This window comes from Ursus arctos, unplaced genomic scaffold, assembly GCF_023065955.2.
Source record: "Ursus arctos isolate Adak ecotype North America unplaced genomic scaffold, UrsArc2.0 scaffold_7, whole genome shotgun sequence".
NCBI lineage: Eukaryota > Metazoa > Chordata > Mammalia > Carnivora > Ursidae > Ursus > Ursus arctos.
The window spans coordinates 52,803,228-52,818,442 of record NW_026623089.1 but is presented as its reverse complement, the minus strand read 5'-3'; the positions used below and the strand labels follow the sequence as shown (position 1 = coordinate 52,818,442).

Below are 15,215 nucleotides of genomic sequence, written 5' to 3'. Positions count from 1 at the left end.
CTCCTCTTCAACTTTTTAGAATAATTTGAGAAGGTTAACTACTAACTCTTCTTTAAATATTTGGCAGAATTTTCCTGCAAAGCTATCTAGTGCTGGACTTTAGTTTGGGGAAGAGTTTTATAATTGCTGATTAAATTTTATTACTTGTAATCAGTCTATTCAGATTTTCTGTTTCTTCATAATTCTGTCTCAGAAGGCTACATGCTTCTGCTTTTTAGTTTCATTGACCTTGCTGTTGTTTTTTTAGTCTTTATTTGTTTATTGCCACTCCGATCTTTATTTCTTCCTTTTACTAACTTTGGGCTTTGATTGTTCTTTTTCTAGTCCCTTTAGTATAAAGTTAATTTTTTTATTTGGGATTTTCTCTTGTTTCTTGAGGTACACCTGTATAACTATGAACTTTCCTCTTAGAACTATTGTTGCTTTACCCCACAGATTTTAGAAAGTTGTGTTTTCATTTTCATTCATCTCAGGGTATTTATTTTCTCTTTGATTTCTTCCTTGACCCATTGGTTGTTTAGTAACATGTTGTTTAGCCTTTATATATTTGTGTTTTTTGAAGTTTTCTTCTTATAATTGATTTCTGGTTCCATACCATCATGGTCAGAAAAGGTATGATTTCAATCTTCTTGAATTTATGAAGACTTGTTTTATAGCCTAACTCGTGGTTCATCCTGGAGAATGTTCCATGTGCACTTAAAAAGAATGTGTATTCTGTAGTTTGGGGGTGAAATGTTCTGTATATACCTATTAAGTCCATCTGGTCTGATGTGTTGTTTAAGGCCAATATTTCTTTGTTGATTTTCTGTCTGGATGACCTATCCATTGATGTAAGTGGGACATTAAAGTCCTGTACTATTATTGTATTACTGTCTATCTCTCCCTTTATGTCTGGTAACATTTGCTATATACGTGGGAGGGGAGGTTGCGCGCACACATGCGCGTGCACAAGCTGTATATTTAGATGTGTGTTGGCATAAATCCCCGCCACTATCTTTAATGAAAACTAACACAAACACATTATGGAAAAGATGGTAAAATTCATATGAGCTTTCAGGATAACATGAGAGATTTTGAAGATATTTCCTTCTTAAGACAGACACTTCAGAGTATTCCTCAGAGTTTGTACAAGTTCCCTCTCTGGTAGAAAAGTTTGAACAATGTTAAAATAATACATTTTCCTTCTCTGTGTGATTATTGTTTTAATAAAGATTCATTGACATTCTAAGACTCCAAAGAATCCCTCCCTGGTGGTGGGATTTAGGCCGCATGACTGATGACAGTAGACCAGAACCCCAGAATGTTGAGCTGGAAGGGACTGTAGATATCAAGTCAGGTTCTTTATTAACAGAAAAGGTCCAAAAAGAAAATGTGATATGCGCAAGGTCGCAGAGCTCCTTCTCCAGGGTGCCAACCCTACCTGCTTTGGAAACAACGTTAGCAACCACCGAACACCCAACCCTCCAAGATCCACAGCTGTAGCTCGGTGGACTTATTGCCTCCTCAGGGGCAATGAAAATCTTCTTGGGCCTAGGTCTGCTGTCCATCTGTCCCTCCACAGGTGGTTCTAGAGCCACCCGGGGTGTGTTCCAAAGCCCCAGGAAAAAGATGTGCACAAGCTGCCTACATCCAGCTTTTTGTATTACTTGCTTTCTGTTCTGTGGCCTTGGCAATAGTCTAGTCATATTCTCTCTACCCAGATATCTTTATGGTTATTATAACCTTATTATCTTATATTAGTTACTAATTATGGCTTGTATTAGTCAAGGTCTTAGCAGGAAAGAGATGGCACACTCAGGCCTCCACCAAAGAGAGTTTAATGGGGGGACTGTTTACGGAGGGCTGGTGAAGCACCCCTAGACTAGCAACTGCAGGAAGCCATTACCACCCACGCATCCAAAAGGACAATAAGAGGAGGTGAGGTGGCATGAGCCCAGTGGGAGCTGGAACCATGGAAGAAGGGCCACTCAGCAGGAAAAACACAGCCACTGGCAGAACTGCAGGAAGGAAAGGAAGGAGTATGGAAGAAATGCCCCACCTCTCTTTCTTCCCTCCTCCTGGCTTCTGCCAGGACCTCCTGTTGGTGAAACCCATCTGGAAGCCAGATGGCAAAGGAGCCCAGAGGAGGTGGTCCTCAGGGGATGTCCTCCCAGGTGGAGAAGCAGAGAATGGAAGGGGAGAGGTGTGAGGGACAGAGAATACCAGCACAGGGCTAATTTCCTTCTCCCATTTATCTACTCTGCTTGTAAAGTGCCACATCCGTCATCTCTCTATGGTTCTTGAGTGCCGATCCCTGAGTTCCAACTGGCTAGATACTTCATGTGGTCTGATGAGACCAAGCATCAGCCAGAACTGGCCAATTGCAGGAGAACATGTTGCAGAAAATGTTGTTGCGGTCAAGTCATGTTCTGTGAGCTTTATTTTTCATGGTTCAACAAATTCTGCAGATTTAAATTGTTCCAAACCCAATGTCTTCCCTTTTAAAAATGCCGAAAATAGGTATTTCTTCCATTTACATGAACAGTGGGTGAAGCTTAATACTGTGTTAGGCTGAGAACACCACATTCATGCCTTTGGTGCTCTGGCAGGAGGCCCAGGGTCAATAAGGCCCCGGCCCAACCAAAGCTATAGGCTGGGAGTAGTTACTGGGGTTCATCTTATATGCTAATTTGAATCACTAGATCCCTGTGCTGACAAGGATCACGGAGCTGAATCTAGCCTCAGCAGAGCCACGATTGATTAGTGATGTCTGCCATGGGCATACACAAAGCTGTGGTGGTACCAGTGCCATCTTGGACCTATACAGTGACCTAGCTTGGCTTTTGGAGGAACCTCTGTGATTTTCTTACCAGCCTGTGACTCCCCACATTCTCATTCTTCTTTCTCTCACCCTATTGGATCACGTTGAGTGATCCCAGCCTAGAAGGCTATCCAGCCAGCTCCACCTCAACCCCTCTAGCCAGCTGACCAAGGAACTTGACCACCCTCTTCTTCACAGGCCACCACTCACGTGTACGTGACCATCGTGGACGAGAATGATAACGCACCAGTGTTCCAGCAGCCCCACTACGAGATCTTACTGGACGAGGGCCCAGACACAATCAACGCTAGCCTCATCACCATCCAGGCGCTAGACCTGGACGAGGGGCCCAATGGCACAGTTAACTACGCCATTGTCTCAGGCAACATCATCAACACCTTCCGTATCGACAGGCACACGGTCAGCAGCTGATGGGTTTAGAAGGAGCCTCAGCTGGCTAAGGGGATTGGAAGGGACTTCAATGACATCATGGGAGGTGGGAGCAGAACAAAGATGGAGTCTGGGAGGAAAGCGTGGGGGCAACCAGTGCAGAGGAAGCAAAACTCAGGTGGGATGGCAACAGGGGCTCCCCATCATGGCCGGGATATCAGAGCACACTTCCTGGGGTGGTCTGAGGGTACCCCATGAAGAAGCTGGTCTCCGGGGTGCCCCAGACCCACTATCCGTTAATCCACCCTGTCCCCTCTGTTATCCCCCAGGGCGTCATCAGTGCCGCCAAGGAACTGGACTATGAGATTAGCAATGGCCGCTACACTCTGATCGTCACTGCCACGGACCAGTGCCCCATCTTGTCTCAGCGCCTCACCTCTACCACCATGGTGGGTGGGTGGGACATAGCCTCAACATGGGGGAGGACAGGGCCCAGAAAGCTCTAATGGGGAAGGGGAAAAGGGAAGATTGTCCAGGAGAAACACCTAAATCCAAGAGCCCTGTCCTGGTCTTGGCAACGCAGCCAAACTTGCTGTGTGACTTCGAGGAGGTTACTGAACTTCTCTGCGTGGCTGCGTCTATCAGACAGATAGATGCCTTCCTCCCCTTCATGGGAAAAGCACGAACTCTGGTCAAACTAGCGGAAGCTCATATCCCTGCTCTCCCGCTTCCTAGCTGTGTGACTCTAGGCAAGTCAGTTAGCCCGCCTGAGCTTCGCTCTCCTCTTCCATGAAAGGGAGAGAGTAAAGACTTGTCAGGGGTGGGCAGAGCAGATGAGACCATAGTGTGGCAATAAATAGAAGTTTGTAGCATTATTATTTATAATACAATGCTTATGCCCATAAAAAGGCTTTGACAATGACAATAACTTCTCCATACGCATAGCCTGAAAGGCCCTCCCCATCCATGATCCCTGAGGATTCTTGCCTCAGCACCATGAGACAGGATCATCAGACCCACTTCACAGATGAGGGAACTGGGCTGAGCACAGGGCTAGCCGGGATGCAGCCCCAGCTAAGCTTGTCCACCATCTCAGGTGCTTGTGAACGTGAATGACATCAATGACAACGTGCCCACCTTCCCCCGAGACTACGAGGGGCCATTTGATGTCACCGAGGGCCAGCCGGGGCCCCGAGTGTGGACCTTCCTGGCCCACGACCAGGACTCAGGCCCCAACGGGCAGGTGGAATACAGCATCGTGGATGGAGACCCTCTGGGTGAGTGGGGACTGAGCCAGGCGCGGAGGGCAGCACAACCTAGGGGCCTCTCCCCCATCCCACTTAGGAGCCGTGGCCTTGCGCTCTCTGGGCCTCAGTTTCCCCACCCACAAGATGATGGAAATACTCTTCTCTCCACGCTTCTTCACAGGGATATGTGAGAACATTCTGAAATCTGAGACTGGTAGCCTTGGAAGGTCAGAGACCCCTTTGAGAATCAGGTAGAAAATTCCCCTGCGTCATACCAGAGGAAAGACTCCAGCACAGAGGGAGGATGAGTACCCTTGCCCCAACCCTCCAGGAACCCCTAGATGCATTCTGCACCTGGATTCTCTGCACAGCTTGTTGCCACGAACAGCCTTCACAGCTACTCGGTGTCGGTCCTCGGGTGAAGAGCAGGGTTGGCCCTGGCCAGAGTGGTTCCTCAAGTCAGTTTCCACTCATTTCTGCAGAGTCAGAATTCCAAACTCAAAGGCCTGCCAGGATCAGGCCGGGGACACACGTGGGGAAGGGGTCTAGGCAAGACAGTAGGGAGAAGTGGGGGCTGTGCCGGCCACACTCAGCTCCTGCCAGTGTGGCTGTGTCAACATGCAGGCCCAGAGGGGCTAGGTCTTCCCACCTTCAGGACAAAAGCTAGAGACCCAGATCTTTGTGAAACATCCTGATTTTCACTTGATCATTCTGTATTTACTGAGCACCTACCACATGCCAGTCGTATTCCAGGTGCTGAGGATGCGGAACGGTACAAAACAGACACAGATCCCTGCCCTCAGCGGGAAGACACAGGCTTCACTTAGGTGACTGAGTAGATAAATTAGTGTATCAGGAGTGCTAAGTGCTATGGAGAGACATAAAGCCAGGAGATGGGGCGTACCACGCAAAAGCTGGAATTTTGGATAGGGTGCTCAGGGAGGACCTGTCCAGGGAGGTGACATTGGAGCAAAGACCTGAAGGAAGGAGGAGTGGGTCATATGGATATGTGGGGATGACTATTCCAGGCAGAGGGAGCAGCAAGTGCAAAGGCCCTGAGGCCAGAGCATGCCTGACTGTTCATAGGGGCACACAAAGGCCCTGTGGCTGGTGTGAAGTGGAGTGAGAGGAGAAGTGGGAAGGGATGAGGTCAGAGAGGTAGTCGTTAAGATGTTCTTGGGCCTTGCTGACCATGAGGAGGACACAGCTTTGGCTCCGAGTGATTGGGGAACCATAGGAGGGCTTAGAGCATGGGAGGTACGCAATCTGACTTCGATGTTACCAGGGCCACTCTGATTCCTGTGCTCAGAACAGACCGTTGAGGTTAAGGAGTAGGAATGGGGAGGGACTGTAGGAGCCTGTTGCCATCACCCCGGCTACACACGGTGTTGCTGGGACCAGGCTGGTCGCGCCGGAGGCGGTAACAGTGAGGTAGACAGCTCTGGTATGTTTCAGAGGTGGAACCAACAGGATGTGCTGACTTACTAGATGTGGAGAAAGTCTAAGATGACACCAGGGTTTCAGTCTGAGCAACTGGGGAGAGGGCATGACCGTCAGCTGGCGGGGAGGCTGCAGCAGGAGCAGATGTGGGGGAAGAGGGGAAGGGAGGTGTGAGATGTCAGATGGGGGTTAGATGCACAAGCCAGGGCTTCAGGAGGGAGGTCTCTGCTGCAGGCAGGTAACGGGGAGCTGTCAGCCCAGAGATATGCAAAGCCACGAGACGAGAGGCCATCGCCGGGGAAGTAGACAAACGAGAGGTCCGAGGACAGAACACAGAACTTGGGCTGTATTTGCAATCAAGATGCCAAAACGCCACTTCTGTAGGGCAAGACTTGGAGGCCCTGCTATCCTGAGCTTCCATGAGGTCACTCCATTCTGGCATGCCACCCTCTCATGCCCCAAAAGTCCCTTCTCTGGCCAAGCACTGTGCCTTCCTCTCCCCAAACCAGCAGAGCAAGGGACTTTCTGTTATTCTCACAAACACAGAGGCTTCACCGTCTCATGGGAGGCCCGGCGCCTGCTCGGAAGGCTACGGAAGCGTCCCTGAGAGGCGGCTGCTGGGCAGGCGGCTGAGCCCCTTCCCCGTAAGAGGCCCTCACTGCCCCCAGCTTTGGGGTACAGGGCTCACACTGTATCTAGCAAACTGCAGACAGCTCCACGCCATGGCTTTTGGAGTCTGGAGCCAAACGTCCCAGTGAAACTGACACATGATCACAGCCGAAGGGATTTAGGGTCTCGTGGGGCGTCCCAGGAGACTGAGAGGCACCCCCCTCCGCCCGGAGGAGTAAGAGAAGCTTGGGGTCCCCTTCCCCCAGGAAGGAAGAGCCCAAAGATAACTTCAGAATCATAGAGCATGGCCCCATTTCAGGATAGACGAAGGAACTGGGGGCAGGGAGGGGCAACCTGGGGGCGAGCCTGACCGGCTCCCACAGGGCGCAGCCTCCGCTCCCCGCTCCAGGTTCAGTGCCACCACGGCGGTAACTTGCAAACCCGACACGCTACGAATCAGGACTGTTTGCTGTGGAGAGCCAGCTCGGACTCACCACGTGCTCTGGGCCACCCAGCTCCCAGCACAGCAGCCTGAGCCTGGAGGGGCTCCTGTGGGAGGGAGACATCAGGGACGCCAGGGTTCCTGCAAGCCCCACTCGGCTCTGCAGAGGAGATGCGTGGTCAAGCAATAGTTGGGAAACAGGCCCTAACCCCTGGAGCCCCTCCCTCTCACCTCAGCCTTCTCGGGACCTCCAGCTGCCCCTTCCGGCCAAGCCCACTCCTGGGACCCTTCATCCATCCTCATCCTCCCTGAAAGTCCCCACTTCCTTCAGAGGTCTGCCTGGGTTCCTTTCTGGGTCCCTCTAACGATACCAAGACGTGCCACAGACCCAGCACCCACGAGGCGGACCTTGTCCAGTCCCAGCGCCGCTGTGCAACGGCACCTCTTTTGGGCCCATTTTCCATATGAGGACATGGAGGCAAAGCTCAGTCACATGCCCACAGGCACATGGGAGTGAAGCCAGGATGCAGATGGAAAGCCTCTGTTTTTAACCCCTATCTCCAAAAGGAGTGGAATGCTGGGGAGTTCCCTGGGGGCCAGCTGCAGAGGATAACGTGTCATGGGGTTCTCGGCCTGACCGACTCCCTGATCTTCAGTCCTCGAGCTGATCTTATGGGGGTCTAGCCTGGGCCCAGTCCCCCAGAGCCTTTCCTTCCTTCAAGAGGGTGGCTGGCTTTGGAGAAAGGGCTGGAGGCCATCTGTTCGCACATGGTCAGGGGCCCAGACAGGGCTGGGAAACCCCGAGAAAGGGAATCCCCAGTTCTTGTGAGACCTTGGAGTGTCAGGCTCAGGAAATCCTGCTTCAGCAGCTTCTACCCCTCTGGGAGGGTGCAGCTGAGGGCGGGGGCCACAGAAGGGCTGTTTGGGTAGCCAGAGCAGCAGGGCCCGGGGCAGGGACGGTGAGGTAGGATGGGAAGAAGCAGGCAGAGGAAATCGGGGGCAGTTAGGGCCTCCACCCTTGCTGTGCCCATGTGCTGGGTGTCCACGAGCAAGTCAGTGCCCCACTCTGGGCCTTTCCCCCAGGTGTCAGACGGAAAGCAAAGGAAGCCCCAGTCCCTGGGGGAGTGCATAGAGGCAGCCCCTGTCCTCACATCCACCCCGCCTCCCTCCCTCGCTTTCCCTGCCCTTTTCCTTCCCACCTGGGCTCCCATCTGTTCCATTCCGCCCACTCCCTGTCCTCACCCTTCTCTCCCTAACTTCCCGCCCTGGTCCGCTCCGATGGTGGTTCTAGAAAGACCACCGTCCTGTGGATGCAGTGGGCTGAGCCCCAGAGCCCCAGATTTGAACACTGGTTCTGGAATGAACTTGCTGTGGGAGCTCAGACAAGGTGTCACCCTTCTCCAGACTCTTGATTCATTTTCCAAAGGACACGAGGGCCTGCATGGTCTCTGAGGCCCCTTCCAGGCCAGTCTGAGAATCTGAGGTGCTGTAGACACTCTCAGACCTCCGGCCCCCTCAGCCAGGCTGAAATAAGCACTGAAGCCAAAGGGCCAGCTGAGGGCTTTCCAAAACATCAAAGAAAAGAAGTCAGATCTGACTAGAGGCCAAGAGATAGGCCAAGAGGTGGCCCCAGGCCTGGCAGAACCCTGTTGACACACCAGCTGTGGCTCAAGACCAGGGCTGTATGGAGGGCAGCTGGGGGCTTCCCTGCCCTCAGTCACTCCCGCTCTGTCCTGCCCTGGTGCGTCACCACTAGCAAACCGTTCCTTGGGGGTAAGCTTTGCCCTTGCCCCGTTTTCCAAGATGTGGTATCTGGAAGGAATCGCACGTTACAAAGTACCCGAGACCTTCATTAATCAGTTTCTGATCAAGAGTGGTGAGAGGGTGCTTGTGTAGAAAGGGCCCCCCCCTTTCTTGGACATAACCATCTTACTTAGGGTCAGTCCCTGTCGTGCGCGTGACCCAGGGAAGGGAGCTAAACCGGTGTCTCGGGCACGCCAGGGTATAAGTGGGCCCTTGAGCACCTGCACCCCGAGCAGCTGTCTGTCCCCCTCGTTCCCGCCCTGCCCAGCCCCTGGCAGGCTCCCTGAGGATCTGAAGCTAGGGGCGCGGGAGCCCCGCGCCTAGCTGTCCCCCACCCCTGGTGAGTAAGGCAGGGCTTTCCACAGCTCCTGGCCATTCCCAGCTCACTCTAGCCTCCCCTGGGCATCACCCAGGGGAATTTGTGATCTCTCCTGTGGAGGGGGTGCTGCGGGTCCAGAAGGATGTGGAGTTGGACCGGGAGACCATTGCCTTTTACAACCTGACCATCTGTGCCCGCGACAGGGGGGTGCCTCCACTCAGCTCCACGGTGAGTCTAGGGGCTCCATTCCAGGGGCTTCCCCTCACTGCCCCCCCCTAACTCTCCATAGAGGTTTCTATTTATATGCCCACTCTTGTGCCCAGAGAGGCCCCAGGCTGACCTGGAGCCAGTGCAGACCTGCAGAGCCCCTAACAGGCCGGCCAGTGCCTCTAGAGGCTCCCTGGGGCCTGGCAGCCATGGCCATTCAGAGCTCTCCCCACCCAGCCAGCCAGCCCCTGCACCTGTCACTCTGCCATGCCCCTCCATCCTCTGCCCCCGCTCTGCCTCTCTGCCCTTTCTGCTCGCTTCTTATCCTCACTTTCATCCTCGTGCCTTTTTTATTATCCTCTTCTTCCTCTTCCTTCTCCATGGCCGCCTGTACCTTTCCTTCGTCAATCACCCCCCTCCCCACTTGCTCGCCTGCCCCACCTCGCGCCCATCACTTCCTCCTCTTCCCTGACACGCCCCAGATGCTGGTGGGGATTCGGGTGCTGGACATCAATGACAACGACCCCGTGCTGCTGAACTTGCCCGCGAATATCACCATCAGTGAGAACAGCCCCGTCTCCAGCATCGTCGCCCACATCCTGGCCAGCGACGCCGACAGCGGCCGCAACGCGCTCCTCACCTTCAACATCACTGCAGGCAACCGAGAGCGGGCCTTCGCCATCAATGCCACGGTAGGGAGGCCCCAGGGCGCCTCCTGAACGGGAGGACGCAGCCCTAGAGGCTTCCTGCTCTGCTGTCTGGGCGTCTTCGGGTTCACTTTCCTCCCAGAGTCTCTGTCCTCTGCTGGGACCAGGGAGTCTCTGGGTAGCATGGAATCTTGGATTTCCAGCCGAGCCATCTCGGGGGTCCCCGTCACCCCCAAGGCTTGCCATGTGTAGCGATGGGCCCAGAGCCTCAGTTCCCTTTGGTTTATTACCAAGATGCACCAGGAAGTCCTCGTCCTCTTGGAGTATTACCCGCTTCTAGCCCCCAGGGTCCTCAGGGGGCCCACCTCTTCCAGAGAGTAAGACCCAGGCATTGGCAGATCACTCTTGCCCTGGCAAGACCCTGCCAGCCCATGATGGCCTTCTAGACCATCTCTGTGGCAATTTAGGGAGAGAATTCACAGCTACAGCTCGAGCTGCAGGCGAAGCAGTTGGGCGTCTGTGGAGCAGAGCCCAAAACGGGGGCCAGGTCGCTGCTCAGCTCATCGACCCTCCACGTCCCAGACAGGGGTCATCACCGTGAACCGGCCACTGGACCGCGAGAGGATCCCAGAGTACAAGCTGACCATTTCCGTGAAGGACAACCCAGAGAACCCACGCATAGCCAGGAGGGTGAGGCCGGAGGACATGGGGGAGCAGGGCTGCACACTGGAGGTGGCGGGCGGCATGCCTGGGGGTTAGACGCGTAGGCTTCAGAGTGAGCCCGTGCCGAGTTCAAATCCCAGTTCTACCTGTCACTGGGTGTGTGGCTTTGACAAGCAGATTTCTCTCCTACCCCATTTTCCTTCTTTCCTGCAAAATGAAGATCACCCCTACCCCAAGGTTGTGGAAAGGACTAGAAGGAGCCAATACATATACAGTCGTCAGTGCGGTGCCTGACACGTGGCAAACACTCAATGAGCACCAGCTGTCCTCTTTGCTCCCCAAACCACTGATACTTGGGCACTCACCACCCGTCACGCTCGCCTGCCCCATCTCGCGCCCATCTCTTCTTCTTCTTCCCCAGCACACCTCAGATGCTGGTGGGGATTTGGGTGCTGGACATCAGTGACAATGGCCCCGTGCTGCTGAACATGCCCGCGAACAGCAGCATTGAGTGGGGGAGTCGGGAAGCTGGGAGGCTGGTCCCCACCCACTGCCAGCTCGCCCTGTGGTTCTGGAGAACCGCCCCGCCTCTGGGCCTTGGTTTGCTCAGCTCTGCAACACAGATAGCATCCAGGGCCATGGAGAGGTTCTAAGATAAGGACCCCACTGTGTTTTTTGCACGGCACGAGGTACAGCACGGGGGGAGAGTCCGGTTGGGCCCAGACCGGGGTATCAGGCAGGCATGCAGGGTCTGAAAACCAAGAGTCATCTTCCTGCCTGAAGTCCTTCCTTACCAGGAGATGGACCACGATGACAGGCTGGTCGCCTCCATCCTGTTCACGTCACAATACCTCTGTGAAGGAGTCAGGATTCCCATTCACCAGGCTGCAAAACTGAGGCCCAGTCAGGGGAGTGATTTGCCCAAGGTCACCAAGTGAGCTGCTAACACAGCAGGGACTTGGACCCTGGTCTCTGGACCCCGAGTGTGGGCTTTTTAATCCTCTACGTCTGTACCCCGACCACCCCCCTCCCAGCCCTCCTCCCACGGGAGCATTTTGCTAGAACATGGCCTACAACCGAACCCTCCCTTGTGCCTCCCTCAGGATTTTGACTTGCTGCTGATCTTTCTGGCAGACGAGAATGACAACCACCCCCTCTTTACCGAGAGCACCTACCAGGCAGAGGTGATGGAGAACTCTCCCGCCGGTAGGTGCCAGAGCCACCTGAGGGCTCCTGCTGCTGCCAGACCCACCTGGGCCCCAGATGCCTGAGGACCTCCTTGTGCTGGATAGGGGCCTGGCTGAAGCCTGGCTGGGGAGGCCTCACCGCATGGCTGACCAGAGACCCAGCAGCTGTAGAAGGATGTGGAGGGGAGGAAGGGGCACAGCTCTTGAAGGGCTGGTGGGCCCCAGGTTGCCACACCTCTTGGAGGCCAACCAAAGAGGCCATAGGTCTGCTTGGGAAAGACAGCTATAGTCACTGGTCCCCAAAGTGGACAGCTGTGGTAATTGGTCCCCATTATCCCCCAAGAGAGACAATTAAGGCGTGAAGACTATCCAGGAAGGGGGTAAGCTCATCCCTCCCTGCTCCCTCACCCCAGGAGCACAGGGCATCCTAGAGACTTCCAGAAGCTCAGGGAGCACACAGAATCAGAGGAGGGGGGGCCAAGGCGCCCCAGGTAGGCCAGCCCAGCCCCTTCTCTGGACTAGGTACCCTGACTAGCCTCACCGTCTCCAGAGGAACAGAACCTCCTTTTTACTGTGCTCCTGGGAGGCCCCCTCACCCCTCCTCCAGCCTCCCCAGCCCCAGAAGCTTGGATTCTAACTCAGAAAGACACGAGCTACGATGCTCCTGGTCTCTGGCTGGGCATCCCCCACTCTGCCTCTTAATCCCGCCCGTGTGTGCGCTCACACACGCACATGCTAGCACGTGCCGATGTCGAGGTACAGGTGTGGGCTTGCTCGTGTGCACAGACACACACAGGTACGCCGGGAGGGGCCTACACAGAGCACTCCATGTGCACATGTGCCCGCTCGCAGCGGCAGACAGGTGCGCAACCAGGGGGATCCCTGGCCAGCCAGTGCACCTGTTTGTGTGCTCACGACCATGAACATGGGGTCCTGTGCACATGCGGGTGTCACATATTCCTAGCCGGGCGCAGCCAGAGCCCTGTAAAGAGCGTCTTGAACACCCCTGTGGACAGACTGGGCTGGACGCGCATAGCTAGACAGGGCCCACACACTCAGGGAGCCCCCGACCCTCCCACGGAGTGACCCTCAAAGGCTGCTGGGAAGGCAGGCGCGCTCCAGGCCAGCCGGAGGGGCTTGCTCACCGCTGTTGTGTTTTCTCCCCAGCAGGGCTTTGAGGCTGCTCCCCAGGCATCTGCGTCAGTCTGCCAAGGCTGCCGCAGCCCGGCCCGGGGCTTCCCCACCCCGTCCACCTCACCTCCCTCCCTCTCATCCATCGTCAGCCATGGCTCACCGGGGCCGGGGTGCGGGAGGGGGCGGGAGGGGGCCAGGTCGGCCCCGCAGTGACCCCTCTCCCCCTGGCCCAGGGACCCCCCTCACGGTGCTCAACGGGCCCATCCTGGCCCTGGACGCAGACCTGGACGTCTACGCCGTGGTGACCTACAAGCTGCTGGGCTCCCAGAGTGGCCTCTTCGACATCGACAACAGCACCGGTGAGGCCTCTGTGCCATCCCAGCACCCCCAGCTTGGCGCCAGGCTTCCCGGCCCCTAGACCTAGGGCCTCCCTTCTCAGCGCTAGATCCTGGCTCTCCGGGGGGACCCCATGCCTCACAACCCAATTTTGCAGCTGGACTAAGTCCCCTGGGGCCGGGCAGGAGGCACCAGCAGGAGGCCTGGAGCCAACCCAAGGGACCTGCTGGTGCATGAGCTCTCCGCCCAGGCAAAGGGCCCCCCAGTGCGCTCCCTCCATCCGCCGTGCCCTGGGCAGAGGCTCAGGCCCCTAGTCCACAGAAGCAGTCAAACGTCTATCCTCAGACCACATCCAAAGTTCCCCAGAGACCGTGTCTGGTCCTGGACAGGAGGCCAGCTTGGTGACAGGTGACAACAGGGAGGGATACGCTGGCGAGCCAGTCAGTGCTCCTCCCTGGGTCCCTCGTCCTAGGCAAGACTCTGGAGCACAGCAGAGGGTACCTGGGGAGAGATCATCCCAGGAAACTGGCCACCGGGGGCCCTCCCTAAATGCTGCTTGTTGAGCCTTTTAGGGAAGAAAGTCACTGTGTTGTCTTCCCCGCTCCTCTTTCATCTTTCCCCTATCTCACCGCTGTCTCTCTCAATCCCCTCCTGGCTGGCTCTTGCCCCGTCTCCCCACTGTACCTTTTTTCCTTTGTGTCTCCCCGGCTGGTGGTGCCGGGTGCCAGGCATGGTGACAGTGAGGTCAGGTGTCATCATTGACCGGGAGGCCTTCTCACCCCCGGTCCTGGAGCTGCTGCTGCTGGCTGAGGATATCGGGCTGCTCAATGGCACAGCCGATCTGCTGGTCACCATCCTGGACGACAATGACAACTGGCCCACCTTCAGCCCTCCCACCCTCACAGTCCACCTGCTAGAAAACTGCCCGCCAGGTAAGCAGGGCCCAGGCCCCAGGCAGGAGCTGCTTGGTGGTCCACAGGGATTGGAGCCTCACAGGTTGGAGGCAGAATTCACCCGGCGGGGGGGTGGGGGGGGGAGAAGGGCAGTAGGGTGGGCAGAGAGAGCACTGGAGAGGGAGTCAGAAAAACCAGGTGGCCCTCACCTCCCTGCTCTGATCCACAGTGTTTATCTGTAAAATGAGATTATTAAGATATGTTCCATCCATGTCCCTGGACGGAAAGACTGTTTTAAAGTCAAAATGGGGATGAACGTGATTCCCATCAAAGTCAAGTGTGATTTGGAGGGTGTATTTGTCTCTACAGGCCATCTGGGAGAGTAAGAACGTTTTGAGATAGAAGTAATAACTAAGGCAGGTTGGCCTTACCCGGTATCAGAACATGGTACAGAGCTACCGTATTTAAAACCACATGATAGGAGCACGAGCCTCTGGGGCAGAGTACCCAGCAATGGACACGGATAAATTAAGAAAAGTAATATTATGTGCTCAAGGAAACAACGAAGGGGGCCTCGCTGGCTCAGTTGGTGGAGTGTGGACTCTTGTTCTTGGGGTTCTGTGTTTGAGCCCCACATTAGACTTAGAGATTACTTAAAAATCTTAAAAAAAAAATAAGGAAACAATGAAATCAGTTGTGAAAACTAATTGCTTAATGTGCAAAATATCTATTAATATTTAGTGCAGATTCTCACCCCACAACAGACACCAAAATGAAACCTAAAGATGTTCTAGAGAAAATACAAAAGAACAGAAACATTTACAAACAAAAGAAGAAACTTTAGGTGAATGTTTTTCTGATTTCTGATAAAGAGGTTCTAAGCATATGAGAAATAAAACTCAAAAAGGGAAAACTATTAAATTTTGATGCATACTAAGTTAGATTTCTTTACACCAGACAGTAACAACCAATATTGAAAGGCAAACAAACAGAGAGAAAACTATCTGTCACCAATTATCATAATTACATAATTTACATAAGTTGACAGGTAAGTGGACAAAGGTCAAAAGCAGACAATTTGCAGAAGATATTACTAAT

At 54.5% G+C, this 15,215-nt stretch overlaps 1 protein-coding gene across 1 annotated transcript in view; it reads left to right on the top strand.

The window, feature by feature from the left end:
- Positions 1–15,215, top strand: part of CDH23 (cadherin related 23) — a 403,304-nt gene that overhangs the window by 368,461 nt on the left and 19,628 nt on the right. Inside the window, exons 37-45 of the mRNA XM_057308495.1 lie at positions 2,999–3,220; positions 3,520–3,639; positions 4,287–4,467; positions 9,145–9,278; positions 9,740–9,949; positions 10,487–10,594; positions 11,671–11,773; positions 13,122–13,247; positions 13,953–14,156. Of these exons, the coding sequence (XP_057164478.1) occupies positions 2,999–3,220; positions 3,520–3,639; positions 4,287–4,467; positions 9,145–9,278; positions 9,740–9,949; positions 10,487–10,594; positions 11,671–11,773; positions 13,122–13,247; positions 13,953–14,156 (1,408 nt within the window). The remainder of the gene's footprint in view (positions 1–2,998; positions 3,221–3,519; positions 3,640–4,286; positions 4,468–9,144; positions 9,279–9,739; positions 9,950–10,486; positions 10,595–11,670; positions 11,774–13,121; positions 13,248–13,952; positions 14,157–15,215) is intronic.